Consider the following 22,633-nt stretch of genomic DNA (forward strand, 5'->3'; position numbering starts at 1 on the left):
AAGTGACGTTTTAATGATTCCTTGCACCAAGGCTGTGACAGACAATGCATATGCAAAATTTATTTACAAAACAGATGGTCGCTTTCAAGAGTTTAAAGCTAAAAACCTGCCCAAGTTCTCTACAATGTCAATTCTGTGCTGTTCATCTTTAAATTAGCTCTCCTTTCATTCTGCTAGAAGGTCTCTGTATAATTCTGAAATATGCCGTCTTTTTCACCTGAAGTATGACCTATAAAATGTATTAACAGACCAGGTGATCGGGAGCAACAGCCGCAGAAGGCCATTGCGTTCACATCCTGCATGTGAGCTCCCAAAGGCACCTGGTGGGCCACTGCGAGTAGCAGAGAGCTGGACTAGATGGACTTTGGTCTGATCCAGCTGGCTTGTTCTTATGTTCTTATGTTCTTATTCCTTCGCCTATTTCATTGCTTCATTTTCTCTGGCAGCCGATGGTAATAGCTCTCTATCAAACTAGCACACACACACACAAAAATGATTCAAAGCTTCGGCAATGCAAATGTAATAAAGATCTAGTTAAAATGGAAAGAAATGAAAGGACTGAAACGGAATAAAACTATTCACAGGGCAATTTCAATAACTCCAGAACGTTTCCTTGCAGCCTCAATTATTTGGGGACATCAAAAATTACCCTGGGTTATCACATTTTCTATCACAATTATGGTAAGCCATTCCCTACAATACTAAAGTGGTTTTAGTCTGTGTCAGCGGTGAGAGGTAGCAGCTGGGTCATCCCCAGAGGTGGGATCCAGCAGGTTCTCACAGGTTCCCGAGAGTAGGTTACTAATTATTTGTGTGTGCTGAGAGGGGGTTACTCATTGGTGATTTTGCCCCGTGATTTTTGCCTTCGTTATGCCCCTCCTCTCAGCAGTAGCGCGCAGAACTTGAAGCAGTCTAGCAGGAGGGGCACCGGCTTGCGTGGCAGCCTGCGCCTGCGTGCATTCGTTTCCCACCCAAGGACAGGCGTCCGTGCCCCAGCCCCACCCAGGAATGCCCCGCCCCAGGAATGCACAGCCACGCCCCCAGCGTGCCCCACCCAGCCCCATTGGCGCTATGCCACAGTTTGAATCCCACCACCATGGGAACCTGTTACTAAAATTTTTGGATCCCACCACTGGTACAGCCCCGTACAAGAGGAAAGTTTTTGCATATATTGGAAATTCCCCGGGATGCAGAAAAATGTGGCTTTCCTCCTTCATATCCCCAAAATGTTTAAAAGCCTGAAACACATGCAAAATAAGACCCACAGGGGATCTGACTGCACAAAGGCTTAAGCAGAAAGGAGCAGGTTGGTCCTTGCTATCATTCAGCGTACAGCTATTAGTTGGAGGGAAAATGCACCCTAAACACTGCTAAAGGTAGGGGGTGGGCAAGAAACTGCTTAGCTCCCGCCATCCTCACCCAAAAGAGCTAACTGCCTCATAGTTCTCTAGACAGGATTAACAACCTGTGTAATGGGTCAGTGGTTAAGAGCAGGTGCACTCTAATCTGGAGAACCGGGTTTGATTCCCCGCTCTGACACTTAAGCTGTGGAGGCTTATCTGGGGAACTAGATTAGCCTGTGCCCTCCAACACATACCAGCTGGATGACCTTGAACGAGTTACAGCTCCTTGGAGCTCTCTAAGCCCCACCCACCTCACAGGGTGTTTGTTGGTGGGGGGGGGGGAGGGAGAGGATTGTTAAGCCCCTTTGAGTCTCCTTACAGGAGAGAAAGGGGAGTAGAAATCCAAACTCTTCTTCTTCTTCATGGGACCTTGAGATCCCCAGGAATTGCAACAGATCTCCACACTACAAAGAGCACTTCTCATGGAGGAAACTGCAGTGTGGTCTGTAGGCATTACACCCTGCTAAGGTCCTTTCCATCCCCCAAACTGTGCCTGCTTCAAGTTCCACTCATACATACAATTTCCCAACCTGGTGTTTGCAAGCCTACCTGCAAAACTCGGGGCTTTGCCTTTTTCCGAGTCTTTGTACCCTGCACCTGAGCTTTGCAAGGATACAGTTCAGTGTTTTGTTACATGGGAAAGGGAAACAGGTGAAGAACAAGCTGTTTACCTCACATTTGTTGCCGTAGCTGAACAGACTTGCAAAACGCACAACTGGAAGGCTCAAAGCACAGCAGTACACTGTAGGGCAGTAGTGGCGAACCTTTGGCACTCCAGATGTTATGGACTACGGGGGGGGGTGGGGGGGGGGGGGGGTGGGGGGGGGGGGGGGTGGGGGGGGGGGGGGGTGGGGGGGGGGGGGGGTGGGGGGGGGGGGGGGTGGGGGGGGGGGGGGGTGGGGGGGGGGGGGGGTGGGGGGGGGGGGGGGTGGGGGGGGGGGGGGGTGGGGGGGGGGGGGGGTGGGGGGGGGGGGGGGTGGGGGGGGGGGGGGGTGGGGGGGGGGGGGGGTGGGGGGGGGGGGGGGTGGGGGGGGGGGGGGGTGGGGGGGGGGGGGGGTGGGGGGGGGGGGGGGTGGGGGGGGGGGGGGGTGGGGGGGGGGGGGGGTGGGGGGGGGGGGGGGTGGGGGGGGGGGGGGGTGGGGGGGGGGGGGGGTGGGGGGGGGGGGGGGTGGGGGGGGGGGGGGGTGGGGGGGGGGGGGGGTGGGGGGGGGGGGGGGTGGGGGGGGGGGGGGGTGGGGGGGGGGGGGGGTGGGGGGGGGGGGGGGTGGGGGGGGGGGGGGGTGGGGGGGGGGGGGGGTGGGGGGGGGGGGGGGTGGGGGGGGGGGGGGGTGGGGGGGGGGGGGGGTGGGGGGGGGGGGGGGTGGGGGGGGGGGGGGGTGGGGGGGGGGGGGGGTGGGGGGGGGGGGGGGTGGGGGGGGGGGGGGGTGGGGGGGGGGGGGGGTGGGGGGGGGGGGGGGTGGGGGGGGGGGGGGGTGGGGGGGGGGGGGGGTGGGGGGGGGGGGGGGTGGGGGGGGGGGGGGGTGGGGGGGGGGGGGGGTGGGGGGGGGGGGGGGTGGGGGGGGGGGGGGGTGGGGGGGGGGGGGGGTGGGGGGGGGGGGGGGTGGGGGGGGGGGGGGGTGGGGGGGGGGGGGGGTGGGGGGGGGGGGGGGTGGGGGGGGGGGGGGGTGGGGGGGGGGGGGGGTGGGGGGGGGGGGGGGTGGGGGGGGGGGGGGGTGGGGGGGGGGGGGGGTGGGGGGGGGGGGGGGTGGGGGGGGGGGGGGGTGGGGGGGGGGGGGGGTGGGGGGGGGGGGGGGTGGGGGGGGGGGGGGGTGGGGGGGGGGGGGGGTGGGGGGGGGGGGGGGTGGGGGGGGGGGGGGGTGGGGGGGGGGGGGGGTGGGGGGGGGGGGGGGTGGGGGGGGGGGGGGGTGGGGGGGGGGGGGGGTGGGGGGGGGGGGGGGTGGGGGGGGGGGGGGGTGGGGGGGGGGGGGGGTGGGGGGGGGGGGGGGTGGGGGGGGGGGGGGGTGGGGGGGGGGGGGGGTGGGGGGGGGGGGGGGTGGGGGGGGGGGGGGGTGGGGGGGGGGGGGGGTGGGGGGGGGGGGGGGTGGGGGGGGGGGGGGGTGGGGGGGGGGGGGGGTGGGGGGGGGGGGGGGTGGGGGGGGGGGGGGGTGGGGGGGGGGGGGGGTGGGGGGGGGGGGGGGTGGGGGGGGGGGGGGGTGGGGGGGGGGGGGGGTGGGGGGGGGGGGGGGTGGGGGGGGGGGGGGGTGGGGGGGGGGGGGGGTGGGGGGGGGGGGGGGTGGGGGGGGGGGGGGGTGGGGGGGGGGGGGGGTGGGGGGGGGGGGGGGTGGGGGGGGGGGGGGGTGGGGGGGGGGGGGGGTGGGGGGGGGGGGGGGTGGGGGGGGGGGGGGGTGGGGGGGGGGGGGGGTGGGGGGGGGGGGGGGTGGGGGGGGGGGGGGGTGGGGGGGGGGGGGGGTGGGGGGGGGGGGGGGTGGGGGGGGGGGGGGGTGGGGGGGGGGGGGGGTGGGGGGGGGGGGGGGTGGGGGGGGGGGGGGGTGGGGGGGGGGGGGGGTGGGGGGGGGGGGGGGTGGGGGGGGGGGGGGGTGGGGGGGGGGGGGGGTGGGGGGGGGGGGGGGTGGGGGGGGGGGGGGGTGGGGGGGGGGGGGGGTGGGGGGGGGGGGGGGTGGGGGGGGGGGGGGGTGGGGGGGGGGGGGGGTGGGGGGGGGGGGGGGTGGGGGGGGGGGGGGGTGGGGGGGGGGGGGGGTGGGGGGGGGGGGGGGTGGGGGGGGGGGGGGGTGGGGGGGGGGGGGGGTGGGGGGGGGGGGGGGTGGGGGGGGGGGGGGGTGGGGGGGGGGGGGGGTGGGGGGGGGGGGGGGTGGGGGGGGGGGGGGGTGGGGGGGGGGGGGGGTGGGGGGGGGGGGGGGTGGGGGGGGGGGGGGGTGGGGGGGGGGGGGGGTGGGGGGGGGGGGGGGTGGGGGGGGGGGGGGGTGGGGGGGGGGGGGGGTGGGGGGGGGGGGGGGTGGGGGGGGGGGGGGGTGGGGGGGGGGGGGGGTGGGGGGGGGGGGGGGTGGGGGGGGGGGGGGGTGGGGGGGGGGGGGGGTGGGGGGGGGGGGGGGTGGGGGGGGGGGGGGGTGGGGGGGGGGGGGGGTGGGGGGGGGGGGGGGTGGGGGGGGGGGGGGGTGGGGGGGGGGGGGGGTGGGGGGGGGGGGGGGTGGGGGGGGGGGGGGGTGGGGGGGGGGGGGGGTGGGGGGGGGGGGGGGTGGGGGGGGGGGGGGGTGGGGGGGGGGGGGGGTGGGGGGGGGGGGGGGTGGGGGGGGGGGGGGGTGGGGGGGGGGGGGGGTGGGGGGGGGGGGGGGTGGGGGGGGGGGGGGGTGGGGGGGGGGGGGGGTGGGGGGGGGGGGGGGTGGGGGGGGGGGGGGGTGGGGGGGGGGGGGGGTGGGGGGGGGGGGGGGTGGGGGGGGGGGGGGGTGGGGGGGGGGGGGGGTGGGGGGGGGGGGGGGTGGGGGGGGGGGGGGGTGGGGGGGGGGGGGGGTGGGGGGGGGGGGGGGTGGGGGGGGGGGGGGGTGGGGGGGGGGGGGGGTGGGGGGGGGGGGGGGTGGGGGGGGGGGGGGGTGGGGGGGGGGGGGGGTGGGGGGGGGGGGGGGTGGGGGGGGGGGGGGGTGGGGGGGGGGGGGGGTGGGGGGGGGGGGGGGTGGGGGGGGGGGGGGGTGGGGGGGGGGGGGGGTGGGGGGGGGGGGGGGTGGGGGGGGGGGGGGGTGGGGGGGGGGGGGGGTGGGGGGGGGGGGGGGTGGGGGGGGGGGGGGGTGGGGGGGGGGGGGGGTGGGGGGGGGGGGGGGTGGGGGGGGGGGGGGGTGGGGGGGGGGGGGGGTGGGGGGGGGGGGGGGTGGGGGGGGGGGGGGGTGGGGGGGGGGGGGGGTGGGGGGGGGGGGGGGTGGGGGGGGGGGGGGGTGGGGGGGGGGGGGGGTGGGGGGGGGGGGGGGTGGGGGGGGGGGGGGGTGGGGGGGGGGGGGGGTGGGGGGGGGGGGGGGTGGGGGGGGGGGGGGGTGGGGGGGGGGGGGGGTGGGGGGGGGGGGGGGTGGGGGGGGGGGGGGGTGGGGGGGGGGGGGGGTGGGGGGGGGGGGGGGTGGGGGGGGGGGGGGGTGGGGGGGGGGGGGGGTGGGGGGGGGGGGGGGTGGGGGGGGGGGGGGGTGGGGGGGGGGGGGGGTGGGGGGGGGGGGGGGTGGGGGGGGGGGGGGGTGGGGGGGGGGGGGGGTGGGGGGGGGGGGGGGTGGGGGGGGGGGGGGGTGGGGGGGGGGGGGGGTGGGGGGGGGGGGGGGTGGGGGGGGGGGGGGGTGGGGGGGGGGGGGGGTGGGGGGGGGGGGGGGTGGGGGGGGGGGGGGGTGGGGGGGGGGGGGGGTGGGGGGGGGGGGGGGTGGGGGGGGGGGGGGGTGGGGGGGGGGGGGGGTGGGGGGGGGGGGGGGTGGGGGGGGGGGGGGGTGGGGGGGGGGGGGGGTGGGGGGGGGGGGGGGTGGGGGGGGGGGGGGGTGGGGGGGGGGGGGGGTGGGGGGGGGGGGGGGTGGGGGGGGGGGGGGGTGGGGGGGGGGGGGGGTGGGGGGGGGGGGGGGTGGGGGGGGGGGGGGGTGGGGGGGGGGGGGGGTGGGGGGGGGGGGGGGTGGGGGGGGGGGGGGGTGGGGGGGGGGGGGGGTGGGGGGGGGGGGGGGTGGGGGGGGGGGGGGGTGGGGGGGGGGGGGGGTGGGGGGGGGGGGGGGTGGGGGGGGGGGGGGGTGGGGGGGGGGGGGGGTGGGGGGGGGGGGGGGTGGGGGGGGGGGGGGGTGGGGGGGGGGGGGGGTGGGGGGGGGGGGGGGTGGGGGGGGGGGGGGGTGGGGGGGGGGGGGGGTGGGGGGGGGGGGGGGTGGGGGGGGGGGGGGGTGGGGGGGGGGGGGGGTGGGGGGGGGGGGGGGTGGGGGGGGGGGGGGGTGGGGGGGGGGGGGGGTGGGGGGGGGGGGGGGTGGGGGGGGGGGGGGGTGGGGGGGGGGGGGGGTGGGGGGGGGGGGGGGTGGGGGGGGGGGGGGGTGGGGGGGGGGGGGGGTGGGGGGGGGGGGGGGTGGGGGGGGGGGGGGGTGGGGGGGGGGGGGGGTGGGGGGGGGGGGGGGTGGGGGGGGGGGGGGGTGGGGGGGGGGGGGGGTGGGGGGGGGGGGGGGTGGGGGGGGGGGGGGGTGGGGGGGGGGGGGGGTGGGGGGGGGGGGGGGTGGGGGGGGGGGGGGGTGGGGGGGGGGGGGGGTGGGGGGGGGGGGGGGTGGGGGGGGGGGGGGGTGGGGGGGGGGGGGGGTGGGGGGGGGGGGGGGTGGGGGGGGGGGGGGGTGGGGGGGGGGGGGGGTGGGGGGGGGGGGGGGTGGGGGGGGGGGGGGGTGGGGGGGGGGGGGGGTGGGGGGGGGGGGGGGTGGGGGGGGGGGGGGGTGGGGGGGGGGGGGGGTGGGGGGGGGGGGGGGTGGGGGGGGGGGGGGGTGGGGGGGGGGGGGGGTGGGGGGGGGGGGGGGTGGGGGGGGGGGGGGGTGGGGGGGGGGGGGGGTGGGGGGGGGGGGGGGTGGGGGGGGGGGGGGGTGGGGGGGGGGGGGGGTGGGGGGGGGGGGGGGTGGGGGGGGGGGGGGGTGGGGGGGGGGGGGGGTGGGGGGGGGGGGGGGTGGGGGGGGGGGGGGGTGGGGGGGGGGGGGGGTGGGGGGGGGGGGGGGTGGGGGGGGGGGGGGGTGGGGGGGGGGGGGGGTGGGGGGGGGGGGGGGTGGGGGGGGGGGGGGGTGGGGGGGGGGGGGGGTGGGGGGGGGGGGGGGTGGGGGGGGGGGGGGGCTGATGGGAATTGTAGTTCCTGAACATCTGGAGAGCCGCAAGTTCCCTACCCCTGTTCTAGGGCATGATTCAGTTAGGCCCCTTCTGCACATGCAGAATAATGCACTTTGCAGATGGATTTAACTGTGCAGAATAGCAAGATCAGCTTGCAAACAATCGTGCAAGTGGACTGAAAGTGCGTTATTCTGCATGTGCGGAAGGGGCCTTAGAAAACCTCCTCCACAAGATCCTTTAACATGAATGGAGACCCATGCAAAAATATTTCCACGCTGTTCTTAAGTGTCCATTCATTTCACTAGCACTTCGCACAACAGAGTTTCCTGCTGGATCATGGCCAAGCCAATTGCGTTTCCCATGGTATAAGAATGAGATATTTTTTGCTAATATTTTGAATACATCTCCAGCCACCCTTTTAGCAATCCAGCCATCTTACCTTTGTAAGGTGCCTTTGCTCGTGTCTTCAGGTACATTTTGGTGGTTCTCTTTGTCCTGACTTTGTTGACTTTGTAGCCCAAATTGTTGCAGCGGTTCTTTCTGCAGCTCAAACAGAGCCCCATTTCAAACGCTTCTTTGGACTTGCAGCGGTAGGCCATGATTGGTTTCTCTTCGTGCAAGAGGGAATCGATAAAGAGGTGGATGGAGCGCTCGTGAGAGCATTTCACCAGCTGATCGGCCTCTTTGAAGAAGAAGAACAGGTTATAGTTCTCAGTATATGGCTAGTTCAGAACTGGCAATATATTCAAGGAAGAAGGGTTGTGGTTTTTTTAGCGATGTTTTCAAACCTAAATGAAGCATTTCAACAATGTAGAACTGTAAACTGAAAAGCTTCTTGATTGGACAGTGGTCTTGTTCAGTACCACTGAGATGAAACCAGAAATCTCCAAGGCTTCCTCCACCACAAGCTGGCGGAAACCAAAAGTTGGCGGAAGGCTCCCTTAGGCCAGATGAAGTTTCCCAACTTTGCTGAGCACAGCAGCTGGATCCATCCCACCGTTTCCTCCTGACTGCTGCGGCCGCCCACATTCTCCAACCTGACCCCACACGGAATGTGACATCACAGAAGACAACGGAAAGCAATGAAAACTAATAGGCAAACATTTCAGAGTGCAAAAAAAGGGGGTTTTTTTGCCAATGTGAGAAACTGGTACCAGTTCAGCTCTAATTTAAGGATACATGTAATTACCTACTACAAAAAAAATGTGTGAACTATACCTGGCATAAACATCACAGTAAATTAACCATTTGCATACAGCACTCAGTTTGGATGACCTGAGCAGGTTTGTTAATGAGACTGTTAACAACAGGACATTTGGGAGGTCATTAATTCATAGCTTCACCATAGGTTGGAAGAGACTATAGCCCCTTCCACACATGCAGAATAATGCACTTTCAATCCATTTTCACAATTGTTTGCAAGTAGATTTTGCTATTCCGCACTGTAAAATCCAGCTGCAAAGTGGATTAAAAGTGCATTATTCTGCATGTGCGGAAAGGGGCTTTAATGGGACTTAATACTACATCCACACCATATTATAGCACATAGCCTATTAAGTATATATAGACGAAAAATTATTTATCAGGTTTACAATTCATAATATTCATAATATTTGATTCATCTTTAATGTTTGTATTGTTATATTTAATGATTTTTATTGTTTATTTTTTATGTTGTAACCCGCCCTGAGCCCTACAGGGATAGGGCAGAGTATAAATTTAATAAAATTAAACAAATGAATAAGATAAAATAAGAGGAACAAGGTGATGGAACCTGCATCATTGCTGACTGTCTTTTGGTTACAAAATACGTCAAGTTGCTGTCTGTACTGTAATAATGCTGGAGATACCATAGGTCAAACGCACTTTAGGCGCCTCTGGGAAGAACTATTGCCCCTTCTGTACATGCAGAATAATGCACTTTCAATCCACTTTCAGTGCACTGTGCAGCTGGATTTTACTGTGGAAATAGCAAAATCCACTTGCAAACAGATGTGAAAGTGGATTGAAAGGCATTCAGTTATCTGCCTCAGTTCAAATATACTGTTATCTGCCTCAGTTCAAATATACAGCTGCATGATCTCACAGAGGGCAACTGTAACTAAGGGCAAGTGTAGGCCATGAAAATGAACAAGCAAACATTATGACCCAATTGTGGTTTAATCCATCTTGGAACCAATATGAACAGAAACTATTGCACTGAGTGGATTCAAAGCAGCAAAGAAAACAAAATTGCTTTGCTTTCCTAAAGGATGCAAAATGGAGAAATAATCTGCAGAAGAGCGCATGCGATTTAGAAAGCAGAAGCAGCCGCCCGATTTCAATTACATTTGTGCCATTCAAACATGAAAAGTTACCTTGAAGCCCTTGAAAGCCCTTTTCCGCAATCATCCGCAACGTGTCTCCTAGATTACAACCGGGTTGGAAGCTTCCTCCGTTGGGGTAGATGTCAACATGCCCCACTGGCTTCTGTATCCCAATGCTGCGGTCCGGGGACCCCCTGGTGTAAGTGTGCAAGACATCTACAAAGGCAGCGTCATCCGGGGAAAGTCGTCTGGTTTCATTGGCATATTCAAAGTTGGGTCCAGCAGGATCTAAACCTTTATAGGAAGATGGCAGAAGAAAACATGCCTATAAACTGATTTCGTGTAGTATTTATTAAAATATTTACACCGCACTTTTCTTGCGTGGCTCAAGGTGGCTTAAAAATGCAAACAAAAACATAAAACTACAACCAACTCCACTCCTGCTTCCCAACGGCAGCCACCTACACCCCATTAAAAGTTTTGGTGAATGAAACGACCTCTCAGTGCCTTCTAAGAACGTCTAATGATGATACCCTCCTCAGGGAGCCTGTTTGCATAGGTTGGAGCTCTTACAGAAAAGGCACAAGCTCTGATAGATGCTAGGCATGTTATCTTGAGAAGACGGGGGTCATCTGAGGATTATGGTTGACATGTGGGGACATCTGGGAAAGGATGCAGGCATGGAGCACAGGACGTAAAAGGCTTTAACAGTCATAACCGGCACCTTGAACTCAATTCAGCCCCCTTCCGCACACGCAGAACAATACACTTTCAATCCACTTCCACAATTGTTTGCAAGTGGATTTCGCTACTCCACACAGTCAAATCCAGCTGCAAAGGAATTACCATTGAGCGTGGATTAAGAAGTGCGATATTCTGCATGTCACGGAAGGGGCCTCAATATGAAACTACCTGCCGATGCGGTAGATGCTTAATCATGTGAAATTGTATAAGATTATATAAGAGATTATATAAGATTGCCAACTCTGGGCAAGGAAATTTTTAAGATTTGGGGGCAGAGTCTGAAGATAGTAGAGTTTAGGGAGGGGAGGAAGCTCAGTAGGGAGGTTATGACATAAGATGCCATTTTCTCCAAGGTCTCTTCCACACATGCAGAATAATGCACTTTCAATCCACTTTCACAACTGTTTGAAAGTGGATTTTGCTATTCCGCACAGTAAAATCCAGCTGCAAAGTGGATTGAAAGTGCATTATTCTGCATGTGTGGAAGGGGCCCAAGAGAACTAATCTCTGTAGTCTAGAGAGCAGTCATAATTCCAGGAAAATTCCAGGCCCATGTTCCTTCTTGTTGGCTAGCTCTTGGTAGTAACTGGGCTGCCAAAAGTCACAATAGATTATTAAAAACGCACTCTACATTCCATTAAAGTAAATGGAAACCTTCCCATGTATATTTATTAATTTTTAATGCATCTCCTAATGCAGAATAGTGAATGAATCTTAAAACTGGGAGTTTATATCACATCCTTAACTCGCATGAAAATCCATTGAATGTTAATTGACGTTGGTTACAAAAACTTGCAAGCAACTACAACCAGGAGTTAGTGTGACAGGTTTATCAAAGTTATACTCGTACAAAAAAAAAATCATGGAAGCAACGGCTTAAAATGGATTTCTCTGTATTCAGGCCAATGAGAAACAAATGGCTTAAAACATCAAAATGAAAGTTTCTCAAATGAACCTAAGGATGTCACAAAAACAAATATGATGGAATGACGCATAATCGCTAGAACAAAAAGCAGATCACACACAAGTAATCGAGATGGTTCATAATGGCTTTAAAATCTTTACTCTTTTTTCTCAAATGTCAAGTAGCTCTTAGAGCTATAAAAGATTCAATTCTTAGCATTTGTGCATGCTTTGCATAATTGTTTTCTGAAGGTCCCCAATTCCCAAGATGTCCTTAAATAACAAGTGCCCAACAGAAATAAAAGCTTATAATTGTCATCCAAGTTCCCTTTTGCATCTTTTTTTTTTTGCAACTCAGAGTCTAATTTTACAAAGATTGCAATCCTCAAGATGTACTGCAATTACTCAGAACAAGGAGTTCAGGAGGTTTTTTTAAAAAAGAAGAAGAGTTTGGATTTATATCCCCTCTTTCTCTCCTGCAGGAGACTCAAAGGGGCTGACAATCTCCTTGCCCTTCCCCCCTCACAACAAACACCCTGCTTAGGTAGTAAAATTAGAGCTGAGAGGAATCCGAGAAGCTGTAACTAGCCCAAGTGCGGCTAGCTGTAATGTGCCAGAGTGCACAAGGCTAATCTGAAGATTTCTGAGATAGAAACTAGCTCACAGCTCAGGCGGCAGAGCTGGGAATCAAACCCGGTTCCTCCAGATTAGATACATGAGCTCTTAACCTCCTACGCCACTGCTGCTCCTGTAGATCTTCAAAATATAATACTTGCACAGCACCCTGAATTACGGCAAAGGCTGGGAAGCAGACCTTATTCTCTGTGCCATTTTAATGCAATTGTTGTTATGGTTCCACTCTAGATTCACGCTGGGTGAAGAAAATGCTACATAGAGTCCTAGTGCGTCGTCTCCTATCCCTCATCCCAATGGCAAGAGAATTTGCTTACCAGTAATTCTGCTGATCTTCTTGTTGGTCAGCTTTCCAGCAATACCAGCAGCATGAGCACCGAGGCTGTATCCCAGCAAATGGACATTGCTCATGGAGTAGCCGAACTGCTTCTGCGAAGGGGCATTTTAAATTGATTTTAATCCCTACAAGCAGTTCCAGGTTTGCATACCATAAAACAGCAAAAGTCTGGTTTACAAAATTTGTGTTGCATCAAAAACGAACAGCAAGGGCACTTACTAAACAGCCACTCAACCTATATGTTTGCACACACACATATATTCACACGCACACAAACGCAGAAACTAAAATGACAGGATTCGGCAAGAGCTGAATGGTCCAGTTTTGCCAATTCCATTCAGCAACTGTATGCATTCTACCTTTTTTTATGATGCTTACCTCTATCCAGTCAACAAATTTGGCCACGTCCTTCCCCACCAGCTCTGTGTTACTAGCAGATATTGTATAATGTTGGCTTGCTCGATCTAGCCAGTCAACAACAATTACATTAGAGTTCGGCTCCCTCTTATACAGCGCCTTCACTAGCTTCGGAATCCAGCTTTCATACATGCCAAAGTTGCAGCTTTGAGGAAGGAGGGTAAACCACGATGGTATTATTATCTAAGGCTAAAGGAAAGAAGAAAATGGAAACTGAAGCCGATGCATATATACATACATTGGCACCAACTTTAAAGATGTTTCCAAATGGAAGCATTGCAGAACAGTGTGTTTGACTGAGTGACAGAAGAGCTTTTAAGATGGCTATGCACATTTGTCCCGATATGTGTGGGTTGCTGTATGAGTGTGGCAATGTGGAGAGTTTACCATGCCCATACAGCTTCGCTTCCGTATGCATGGACTGACCACTGGATTTTTCAGGGCTCTTATTCATGCATATCGAGGGTAGATTCCACGCAGGCCAAATGCAGTGTGTGTAGGATGGTATGCAAGCCGTCAAGGGGAGGACTTCAAACAGGTCCCGTTCCCAAAACGAGTTTGGCCCATTTTATCTCTCTCAAACTGGGATTTTCGAAAGTTGCTACACCAGCAATCTTTTTGCACAGTTCCAGGTTAGAGGTAGTCCCGCGTAAACATTATTTCCCTCTCATCCACCCGTTCATTTTAGGTTCCGTGCCATCCACCGTCCAGGAGAATCTGCCCACCGGCCATTCTATGCAGGTCACCCACAATGTTGTGGGCACACTCAACAGTGAACAAAGTTCCGTAAGCACGTGTTCTCCCCATGGCAGTGAGTATGACCAGTCTACAGCAACAGGTTGAAAGAACTGAACTGGCTCCCCATTTGCTATTGGGCCCAATTCAAGGTATTGGCAATCTTCTTTAAAGCCTTATATGGCTTGAGTCCTATCTATCTAAAGGCCTGCCTGCACCCATATGAAGCGGCCTATTCACTTTGGTCAAGTAGGGAGGCCCTCATGGTGATCCCTTCTGCTGCCAAGGTGTGCCAGGAGGGGGCACATGGGAAGGCTTATTCTGTGGCAGGCCCCAAGCTGTGGAACAGACTCCCTACAGAAATTTGCCAGGCGCTGACACTTTTGGATTTTGGCGCCTGGTTAAAACCTTCCTCTTCACTAAGACCTTCAATGTGTGACTCCAGGGTCTCCTGTTGTGATGCCAGCTGAAGGGTAGGTGGTGGGGATTTTTAATGTTGTTTTTAAAGGACATTTTAATGGTGGTTTTTAATGTTTAATGTCTTATGTTTTTAGGATTGTAATGTTTTAATGGGACTTTTAACCCCATTATGTAAACCGCCCTAGGACTTCTGTGTAGGGTGGGGTGTAAATGGAATAAATAGATAAATAAATAAAATCTCATCACAAAAATTCAGAGTAAGGAACGTAAGCCAAGGTGGGCAAAGGCACCATCATTACGCAGCAAGTTTACTGCTGGGCCACTACTCAGGTCAGCGTATTTTAGGAACTACTGAAGCAACTAGAAAACTACTCTGTCCCCTTACCGTCCATCCATGGATCACAACAAAGGTTTTACTTGTGTGGTTGAAGTTGCATTGTGTCATGCTATTTTCTCGCCCAGGAACTAAGTAGCAGGTGTCTTCATAAGGCTGTTCAGGTTTCCTCAAAGAAAATTTGCTCTCAATGTCACTGAAGTCTCTCTTTGTTTCTGTAGTACTTCCTGAAGTAAAGACAGAATATTAACCAAGAAAATTAATATAGTCTGAAAAAGGAAATATAGCATTAGCACCCTATTGGCTGACAGTATGTACACAGAACTATAGATGTGGTCAGAAACTGGCCCCTTCCACACATACAGAATAATGCAATTTCAATCCACTTTCAATGCACTTTGCAGCTGTGCAAAATAGCCAAATACACTTGTAAACAATTGTGAAAGTGGATTGAAAGTGCATTATTCTGCATGTGCGGAAGAGGCCTACGAGAAGCCAGGGGGCTAAGAGAAGCCTGCGTAAGGGGCAGCAGTGATCTAACAACCTTGTACTTACTCCAAGTCCTAGGCAGAGAATGTATAGCTAAATGTATAGGTGCATGGAATTGCAAGAATTTAAAGCTTCCTGGGTATAATTTTCCTCTGAAAGGAACACTGAAACCATAGTCATCTCACCATTTGCACAGCGACTACCCCTCATCCTCTCTGTTCTCAGCGTTTGCCTTGGTGATGCCTTTTAGTTCTATCATTTCTGTTATGTTTTATGAATAGTGACACCATTAATTATAATGTCGTTTGCAGTAATAAGATCTACTTATGCCAAGTTCCAGCCCAGTACCCTTTTGACTACCTGATAAAAGATAAAGAGCTGGAATATCTTCTGTTTGCAGTGAGTGGGATTAGGGCAGGCAATATGAGAGAGGTCTCAAATGGCATGCATACATTTTGTGACTGATCCCAACACCACGTGGCAGCTGTTTTATGGTGATGCTCACGGCGTGTTCCCAAAATCCCCAAAAGTGCTCACAGGTTCAACAAGGTTGGGGACCAAGGAAACCACAATATAAATCCCCAGCCATGAAACTGGGGTCATTTTAGGCTAGTCTTTATCTCTTAGCCTAACTTACCTCCCTCCCACACTCAATACTGATTTAACCCCATCAAAACTAGCAAGCGTGGAGCCAGCGGTGGCATTCAAATACTTAAAAAAACTATTCCAGTTGAGCGGTGGGGGCAGCTGTTGACCCCCCCCCCAGCTCAACCTCCACTGGCAGTGGCCCTGCTGCCTCATCTTTGAAAGCAGAAGGGCCACCACCGATGGAGGTTGAGGAGGGAGTGGCAGCAGCCAGCTGCAGGTACACCGGCTGTTGTGCCCCCCCCCCGCTCAACCTCCATCCCGCCGATGGAAGTTGAGGCGGGAGGCGGCAGCCCTCTTGTCCAGACAAACACCCCGCCAGTGCTTCCAGGAGCCTAGGGCAGGGAGGAAAGCCGAGCCGGAGCCCTCTGCTCCACACACCCCCCCCCCCAGCGCTGACCAGCTCGGCTCTCCTGCCCGCTAAAAGCCCGTAGTTCCCCCCCAGGGGAAGGAGAGGAAGGGGGCTTTTAACAACCGGTGCACCTGAACCAGGTCAAACCGGCTGAATCCCACCACTGCGTACAGCATGTGTGCAAAGCAATAGGAATATCAAGGTAATAGGAACGTCAACAAGACTCCTCCATCTTTTGCACTGCAGACTATAAGAGGAAAAGGTTGCCACAACTTGTTCAAAACACGAGGGGAAAAAATTGAAACCTTCTGACCTGAAGGCTTTAAACAAATCCAGCAGCACAGAAGACCTTCAGGGGAGTCACAATAATGCTTAATGAAAGTTACATATTTTTAACAAACTGCATTTTGAGTGTAATACAGGACAAATGTCCTTACAGGAAAAAATAAGGATAGTCTGCATAATAATGAGTCTTTTATGATGCTCAGTCATACATGCTGTATTGTTTTCTCATAGAATAGTACTTTTTCCCCTGTACAAGTGAAAGACAGCCGGTCACCTGTAAGTGATAAAGGCATTCCCTGAGAGACACCATGGAGGTAAATGAACCAGAACTGAGTCTGCTCCACCCTTTCGTCTGTGCCTCTCCACCTCATTCCTGCTCTGCCACATTACCCCCATTGAGTTCCCTTTCTTGTCAGGACCCAGATCTGACTGAAAATGGGATTTTGTATGTATAAAGGAAAATGGCCTTAGGCCTGTTAAATTAACAAGCACTTTCAAGCAGCTACACTTTGTGCTTTTCACATACGGCTTTGATGCAAATATCTAGATAAACGTCCTAACGAAAATGCCTGATGTATTCACATACTCAAGCTTTATTCATTGCTCAATAGGAAAGACCATAAGAGCTAACTCAGACCTTACTCTATTTCCACCTATTAAATATTTATCCACATTTTCGTCACACAGAAAAAGTCAACACTCTTGTATTGTTTGTCCGGCTGTGAACTCAATTCTTTCCCATCAGTTTCACAACTTTCTGGGAATCTTATTTACAAACTGTTCTTCAGCATCAGTACGCTGGGGGGTGGGGAGGGAGTGCAACCTTCGCAAACAGTTGGCCGTTACCTTTTATGCCAAGCTCTGAGAAGGCGTCATCATTTTTAGTGCCATCCTTCTGTTTCATGGAAGGTTATTTACGTAACATATTGCACCTACAGAACTGGAAATCCACCGAACTCGCAAACGTTAAAGCTGGTCTTCAGCTACCTCTTGGCTAATTCATGCAAGAAAGCCGCTAGCACAGATAGTTCTGTGCTGACATGCTGAGTCTTTGCAGCAAAGAGGCCAACAATGCTCGCAAGGAGGACAGATTTCTGTTAAAAAGTTAATCCTGGCAAGGTGTGTGAAGTAAGTCTAGCAGCCAAGACTGTGCTCTCTTGTTTGAAATCAACAGAACTTTGTATCTCACTGACTTCCACGCAATGTCGCCAAGGTATGCGTGGAAAAGGGAAAGGGCGGAAGCAATTAAACTTAGTTATGCCCATGGAAAGGAGTCTCAGAAACTGGAAGCAAGTTGTTGCTTCCCTGCCTCTAAAGTGAAGTCTTTCAGGGAAGCCAGGTTCATATGTGCCATTTAATGCGTTTATTAAGTTGGGTGATGCTGGAAAGTGATGTCAAGCCACATCTGGTTTATAGCAACCTCTGGTGCAGGTTTCAAGGCAAGAGACACTGTGGCCACTTCCGCACATGCAAAATAATGCACTTTCAATTCACTTTCAATGCACTCTGAAGTTGGATTTTTACTGTGCAGAAAAGCAAAATCCACTTTCAAACAATTGTGAAAGTGGATTGAAGGTGCATTATTCTGCATGTCCCTTCCAAGGTGCCTGCCTGCATGTCACACCCTTTATATTCCCTGGTGGTCTCCCATCCAAATTCTAACCAGGGTCAACCCTACTTAGCTTCCAAGATTTGACAACATCAGGTTGGCCTGGCCGACCCAGGTCAGGAGTTAAGTCTAGGCCTAAATATATGATGAAAATTTAGGATGGACAAAAAAAATTCATTACCCAATTGAGTGGTCAAAATGTGGAATTTGCTGCCAGAGGGTGTAGTGATAGCCACAATCATGGATGGGTTTAAAAGGGGATTGGATAAACGCACAGAATGGTTAGTTCAGCCACTTTGGGGTAGTGGTTAGGAGTGGTGGACTCTGATCTGGAGAAGAGCATTGGTTTTCCCCACTCCTATACATGAAGTCTGCTAGGTGACCTTGGGCTAATCACAGTTCTCTCAGAACTCTCACAGTACCACCTACCTCACAAGGTTGTACAGAGAGGAAGGGAAGGAATTTGTAAGCTGCTTTGGGACTCCTTACAGTTGAGAAAAATGGGGTACAAATCCAAACTCTACTTTTTCTCTTTTTCCACAAGTAACCACTAGCCACTGTGATGTTCAGAAGCAGTAAACCACTGAATACCAGGTAACATTGGGGGAAGACCTTGGCTTCTATCTCTTATTGTTAGCCCTTCAGAATAACATGGTGGCCACAGTGTCAGAAAGGATGACGGACTAGATGGCCCATTGGTCTAGCAAGCCACTTCTGATGCATGCATATTTCAAGGACATGTTCCATTTGTTTATACTGTAAAACATCTTTCTCACTGCTAATGTTTATTGCACACTTCATGGAAATCCCTTCTAAGAGAGATTAATTCTTTCCTTCACTTTGTATAACCACAATTGTTAACTTAAGACTTTGAGCCCCACCAAAGGGAGTGGAGGGGCTGAAATGCCCACCCAAGGGGAGCCCTTCCCCAGCACGGGAGCACAGTGGTTGACACCACACCAGGGTCACAGGGTCATAAGAACATAAGAACTAGCCTGCTGGATCAGACCAGAGTCCATCTAGTCCAGCACTCTGCTACTCGCAGTGGCCCACCAGGTGCCTTTGGGAGCTCACATGCAGGATGTGAAAGCAATGGCCTTCTGCTGCTGCTGCTCCTGAGCACCTGGTCTGCTAAGGCATTTGCAATCTGAGATCAAGGAGGATCAAGATTGGTAGCCATAAATCTGTCCAAGCCCTTTTTAAAGCTATCCAGGTTAGTGGCCATCACCACCTCTTGTGGCAGCACATTTCAAACACCAATATCATCATCCTCAGCATAACAATTGCAGACTGGGGGTGTGGCCGGGAGAAGAACCGACATTAGTTGATTTTCCTCCTGGCCAGTCACCATGTTGCGCTAGGGGTCCCAAATTATAGGACCTCAGCTGGCAGCGTAAGACAGGTGTGGGGCAATGGGGCTTCTCGGCGGTGGTGATTCCAGGAAGCCCCTTCGGGAGTGGCAGGACAGGGCAACTGTCACTAGTCACCCGGCCTGTGTATGGGACTGCCCATGTTCCAGTAGACATTTCCAAGCTGATGCTGTTAATTATGCATTAGTACACAGGTGTCAAACTCGCGGCCCTCCAGATGTTACGGACTGCAGTTCCCATCATCCCCTGCCAGCATGATGCTGGCAGGGGATGATGGGAACTGTAGTCCATAACATCTGGAGGGCAGCGAGTTTGACACCTATGCATTAGTATATTTGCATTACTGTTCTTTTAATGATATTTTATGGATCTCATCTTAATTCTGAGGCAACTTTTGCATTGTGTTTTAGTAAGTTTCAATGACTCCTCAGAGCAGAACTGTAATACAAAAATCCTGCAATTGACTAAAATGTTCTCGGTTCATTGCCACTTTTCAAAAAGAACATCATTACAGTTACACCTGAATGGTAAGTTACACAAATATTTATTTTACTCACCAAGCAAGGGAAAGCTCTCATGACTGAATAAGTTTTAAATTAAACAACAACTCTTTGTTGATTTATCAGTGAATAGAAAGGCAAAGTTCTGAATGAAATAAAAGAAGCTTTCAACCACCACATGGAATATATACAGATAACTTATAATAAAGACTTCTGGTCTTGGTAGCGGCCTCTTCCCAAACAGGAAAGCAAACAAGAATACTACGCCTACATTTCATTCATATCCTCTCCTTCACAGTACTCAACACTGATGTCTTAACATTATTTAATCAACATATAAGTTTTAATCTGCACCAAGCAATATAACTTCGATTTTTTTCATATCTTTACGTTTCCTAAGAATAGCTGCTTGCTAGCTAACCATACAGATTAACTTGCTCTTATGCAGAATTGTTTAGGATTCTAATTAAGAAATCCATAGTTCTTTGGATTTATCAAACGTTTTACAAATATTAAGCTGTTAAAGTCCACAAATACACCGTGAACGGGTGAAATGATTACTCTTTGGACAGCATTTTGTTTTGAACCAGCCTCCCTTTGTAACATCCCCCACTTCACCTCTCTGTTGCGTATATACAGCCCAGCAGATTTAAAGTCTAATCTACATAGCTGTGGGACTGCCTCTCCTGGCAACTTCTTGGTGGTCACTGGCCCTAAAACCATCTAGCTGTCCTCAACCAGGGTCAGGGCCTTTTCCACTTTGGCCCCAGCCTGGTACAATGCTCTGTCTAGTAAAAACCATGCCCTGAAGGACTTGGCCTAGTATGCGGGGCTTGTAAGACGGAGGTGTTCCATCAGGCACACGGCTGATTACAGCAATGGTGAAATAGATCACCTGGGCTCCCCTCCCCTTTTCCATTCATTTCCCTTCTGTTTGCTCACCATTCCCTCCTTCTTCCTCTCTTCCTTTCTCTGCCTTTTCCTTCCCTCCCTTGTTCCTTTTCCCATTTGTTTTTCTTTTCCTCCTGCCTCTATCTGGAGGGTTTGGGGTTCATTATTAGTCTCCAAGTCCACCTTAAACCACCCTTAACAATGAAAGGCTTTTCCCTTTGTTTATGACAGGGGTCTGCAACCTACGGCTCTCCAGATGTTCATGGACTACAATTCCCATCATTACCCTGCCAGCATACTTAGTCTACTTGAGATATCTTTGGAGCTCTCCCTGCAGGTTCTAGACCTAATTACGACAAGTAGATAAGACACCATCTTAAAGCTGAAAATAAGTTTTAATTTTAAATTGTAAGTTTTAATCTGATATTTTATGAAATATATTATATATGTATACTGGAAGCCAATCTGAGCCCAGCTTGGCTGGGAAAGGGTGGGATATAAATGGAATAAAAATAAAAAAACAAATAATGTGTATGAAGAAGTGAGCTCTGGACTTATGCTGGTGTAAATTTTGTTTGTCTTTAAGGGGCCATCAGACTTTTCGGTTTTATTTCGATAATGGATAGCACGTCATTCCCTATCAAACCTAATTACTTCAGGGAATGCCAGCAACTGCTTAACAAGGCAAAGAAACAGAACAAGGAGTACACAGGAAGGTGCCAGTTTAAATTCAAGCGAACGAACACACCACCACTGCTCATGAAAACGGTCCATTGGTACACTTACCCTGAAGGGGCCTTCTCCTGGCGGGCGACGAGGGCATCCTGATTGGGTGATTCCCAACTCCTCATTTCTCAGGGGAGGAGGCAGGGCCGAAGTTTATTGCATGCACTTCCTGTAGCCAGATGGAGTTAAGGTACACACCTTCTGACGTCAGTATTGGGAGTAACATAGTAGTATAGAGAGGAAAACTGTACAACCATTGAGGAAGGAATTATAACTAAGGAGGCAACAACCATAACATGGGTTAACAGTGAGGGAACTGAGTACTATGATTTATCTACCCTGAACTAAACGGAGCCTATTTGGCCGAAATGTGCTGCTTTGTAAACAGCGATGTGAGCTGTCCCATGTTAGGGGGCTCTGTCATCTTAGCAAGGGTGTTATGCTTGTGTCCCCTAGCTGAGATTGAGGTGAGATGTTGAGGGAGGGCCAGGATGCCCTCGAAGTCATTAGCCCACGCCAGGAGAAGGCCCCTTCAGGGTAAGTGGGGTAAAGTGTACCAATGGACCCGTTCTCACTGGAAGAGGCCGAGAACATCCCTGATTGGGTTCACCTCCCAGAGCAGTGTCCCTGTAGGGGTGGGATTATTCATAAAATATGCTCCTAGGACCCCTGTGCCCCAAAAAAAAGCGGATTGTCATTGTCTTGGCTGGTGATTGGAAGCTTGTAATGTTTATATGAATATTTGTGACGGAGGACCAAGTGGCTGCTTTGCATATGTACTCCACTTGGTGCCATGCAGCGCTTGGAGTGCTGCGGTTTTGCTGCAGCGCTCACTTGGTAAGAGATATGTACGTGATTCCTGGAAGGTATGGGTATGTTTTACTGTTCTGTGAAAGCTTCTACAATACAAGTTCTGATTGCTACAATTTTGATAGCAGCGTGTGACATTTGTGCCCCATGAGTTAGAAGTAGGACCACGTTAATTAGAAGTGATTCTGTTATCCTTCCTGAAGTATGTTTCTGTCTCTTACGGATGATGTAGGGCTTTTTTAGTGACCTCCTAACATCTAAGAGGAATGCCATAGTATTTCCCTTGGGGTTGTTTGAGTGAAGGAAAGAAAGTGGGAAGTACAATTTCTTGTTTTAGATGAAAAGGAGAGCCCACTTTTGGTGTGAATGTAGGACACAGTGTGCCTCACCACCTTACTTTTATGGAATACAGCACAGTTGTAGAGTTCACCGATAGAGCCCTTAATTCCGGAAATTCTTCTGAGCAGAAGTGATGGCCACTAAAAAGATTAGTTTCATGCGGAGCCATTTGAAGTATGAACCCGATTGGATTGGTTCGAGATGGGGATTTGTAAGAGATGCGTTGAGAGCGATGTTCAATTTCAAGATAGGAAGTGGTGGGAGACTGGTGGCTGATTTTGGCGTACTCCCCTTTCAGGGAAGCGCCACGTCTGGGTGTTTTGAAGCTGGTACCCCCTGCAGTCTGCCCCCCAGACTGATGCGTGAGGCGACAATTGTATCTCTTGAGTGTTTAACGCTTCTGAGGCCTAATGCGTAGCCATCCCTGGAGGAATGCCATACCAGGTACCTACTTAAGGCTATCCTGGGAATGCATTACCGGGTCTGTATTGTTGTTTGTGTTGGACCATTTTGGAAGCTGGTCTCCCAAGATGTAGATCATAAAATGCGTGGAATGGAGGGCGCCATTGAGAATGCCATATGGTGTCTATTACTGGTG

At 55.1% G+C, this 22,633-nt stretch overlaps 1 protein-coding gene across 1 annotated transcript in view; it reads right to left on the reverse strand.

Moving 5' to 3' along the window:
* Positions 1–173: 173 nt before the first annotated feature.
* The window catches only part of LOC125437057 (lipoprotein lipase-like), a 34,660-nt gene continuing 12,200 nt past the window's right edge, over positions 174–22,633 (reverse strand). Inside the window, exons 2-7 of the mRNA XM_048504426.1 lie at positions 14,067–14,246; positions 12,492–12,667; positions 12,094–12,205; positions 9,548–9,790; positions 7,630–7,872; positions 174–229 (exon numbers count right to left, since the gene is read on the reverse strand). Coding sequence (XP_048360383.1) covers positions 174–229; positions 7,630–7,872; positions 9,548–9,790; positions 12,094–12,205; positions 12,492–12,667; positions 14,067–14,246 — 1,010 coding nt within the window. The remainder of the gene's footprint in view (positions 230–7,629; positions 7,873–9,547; positions 9,791–12,093; positions 12,206–12,491; positions 12,668–14,066; positions 14,247–22,633) is intronic.

The sequence above is a fragment of the Sphaerodactylus townsendi genome, linkage group LG07, assembly GCF_021028975.2.
Source record: "Sphaerodactylus townsendi isolate TG3544 linkage group LG07, MPM_Stown_v2.3, whole genome shotgun sequence".
Taxonomy (NCBI): domain Eukaryota; kingdom Metazoa; phylum Chordata; class Lepidosauria; order Squamata; family Sphaerodactylidae; genus Sphaerodactylus; species Sphaerodactylus townsendi.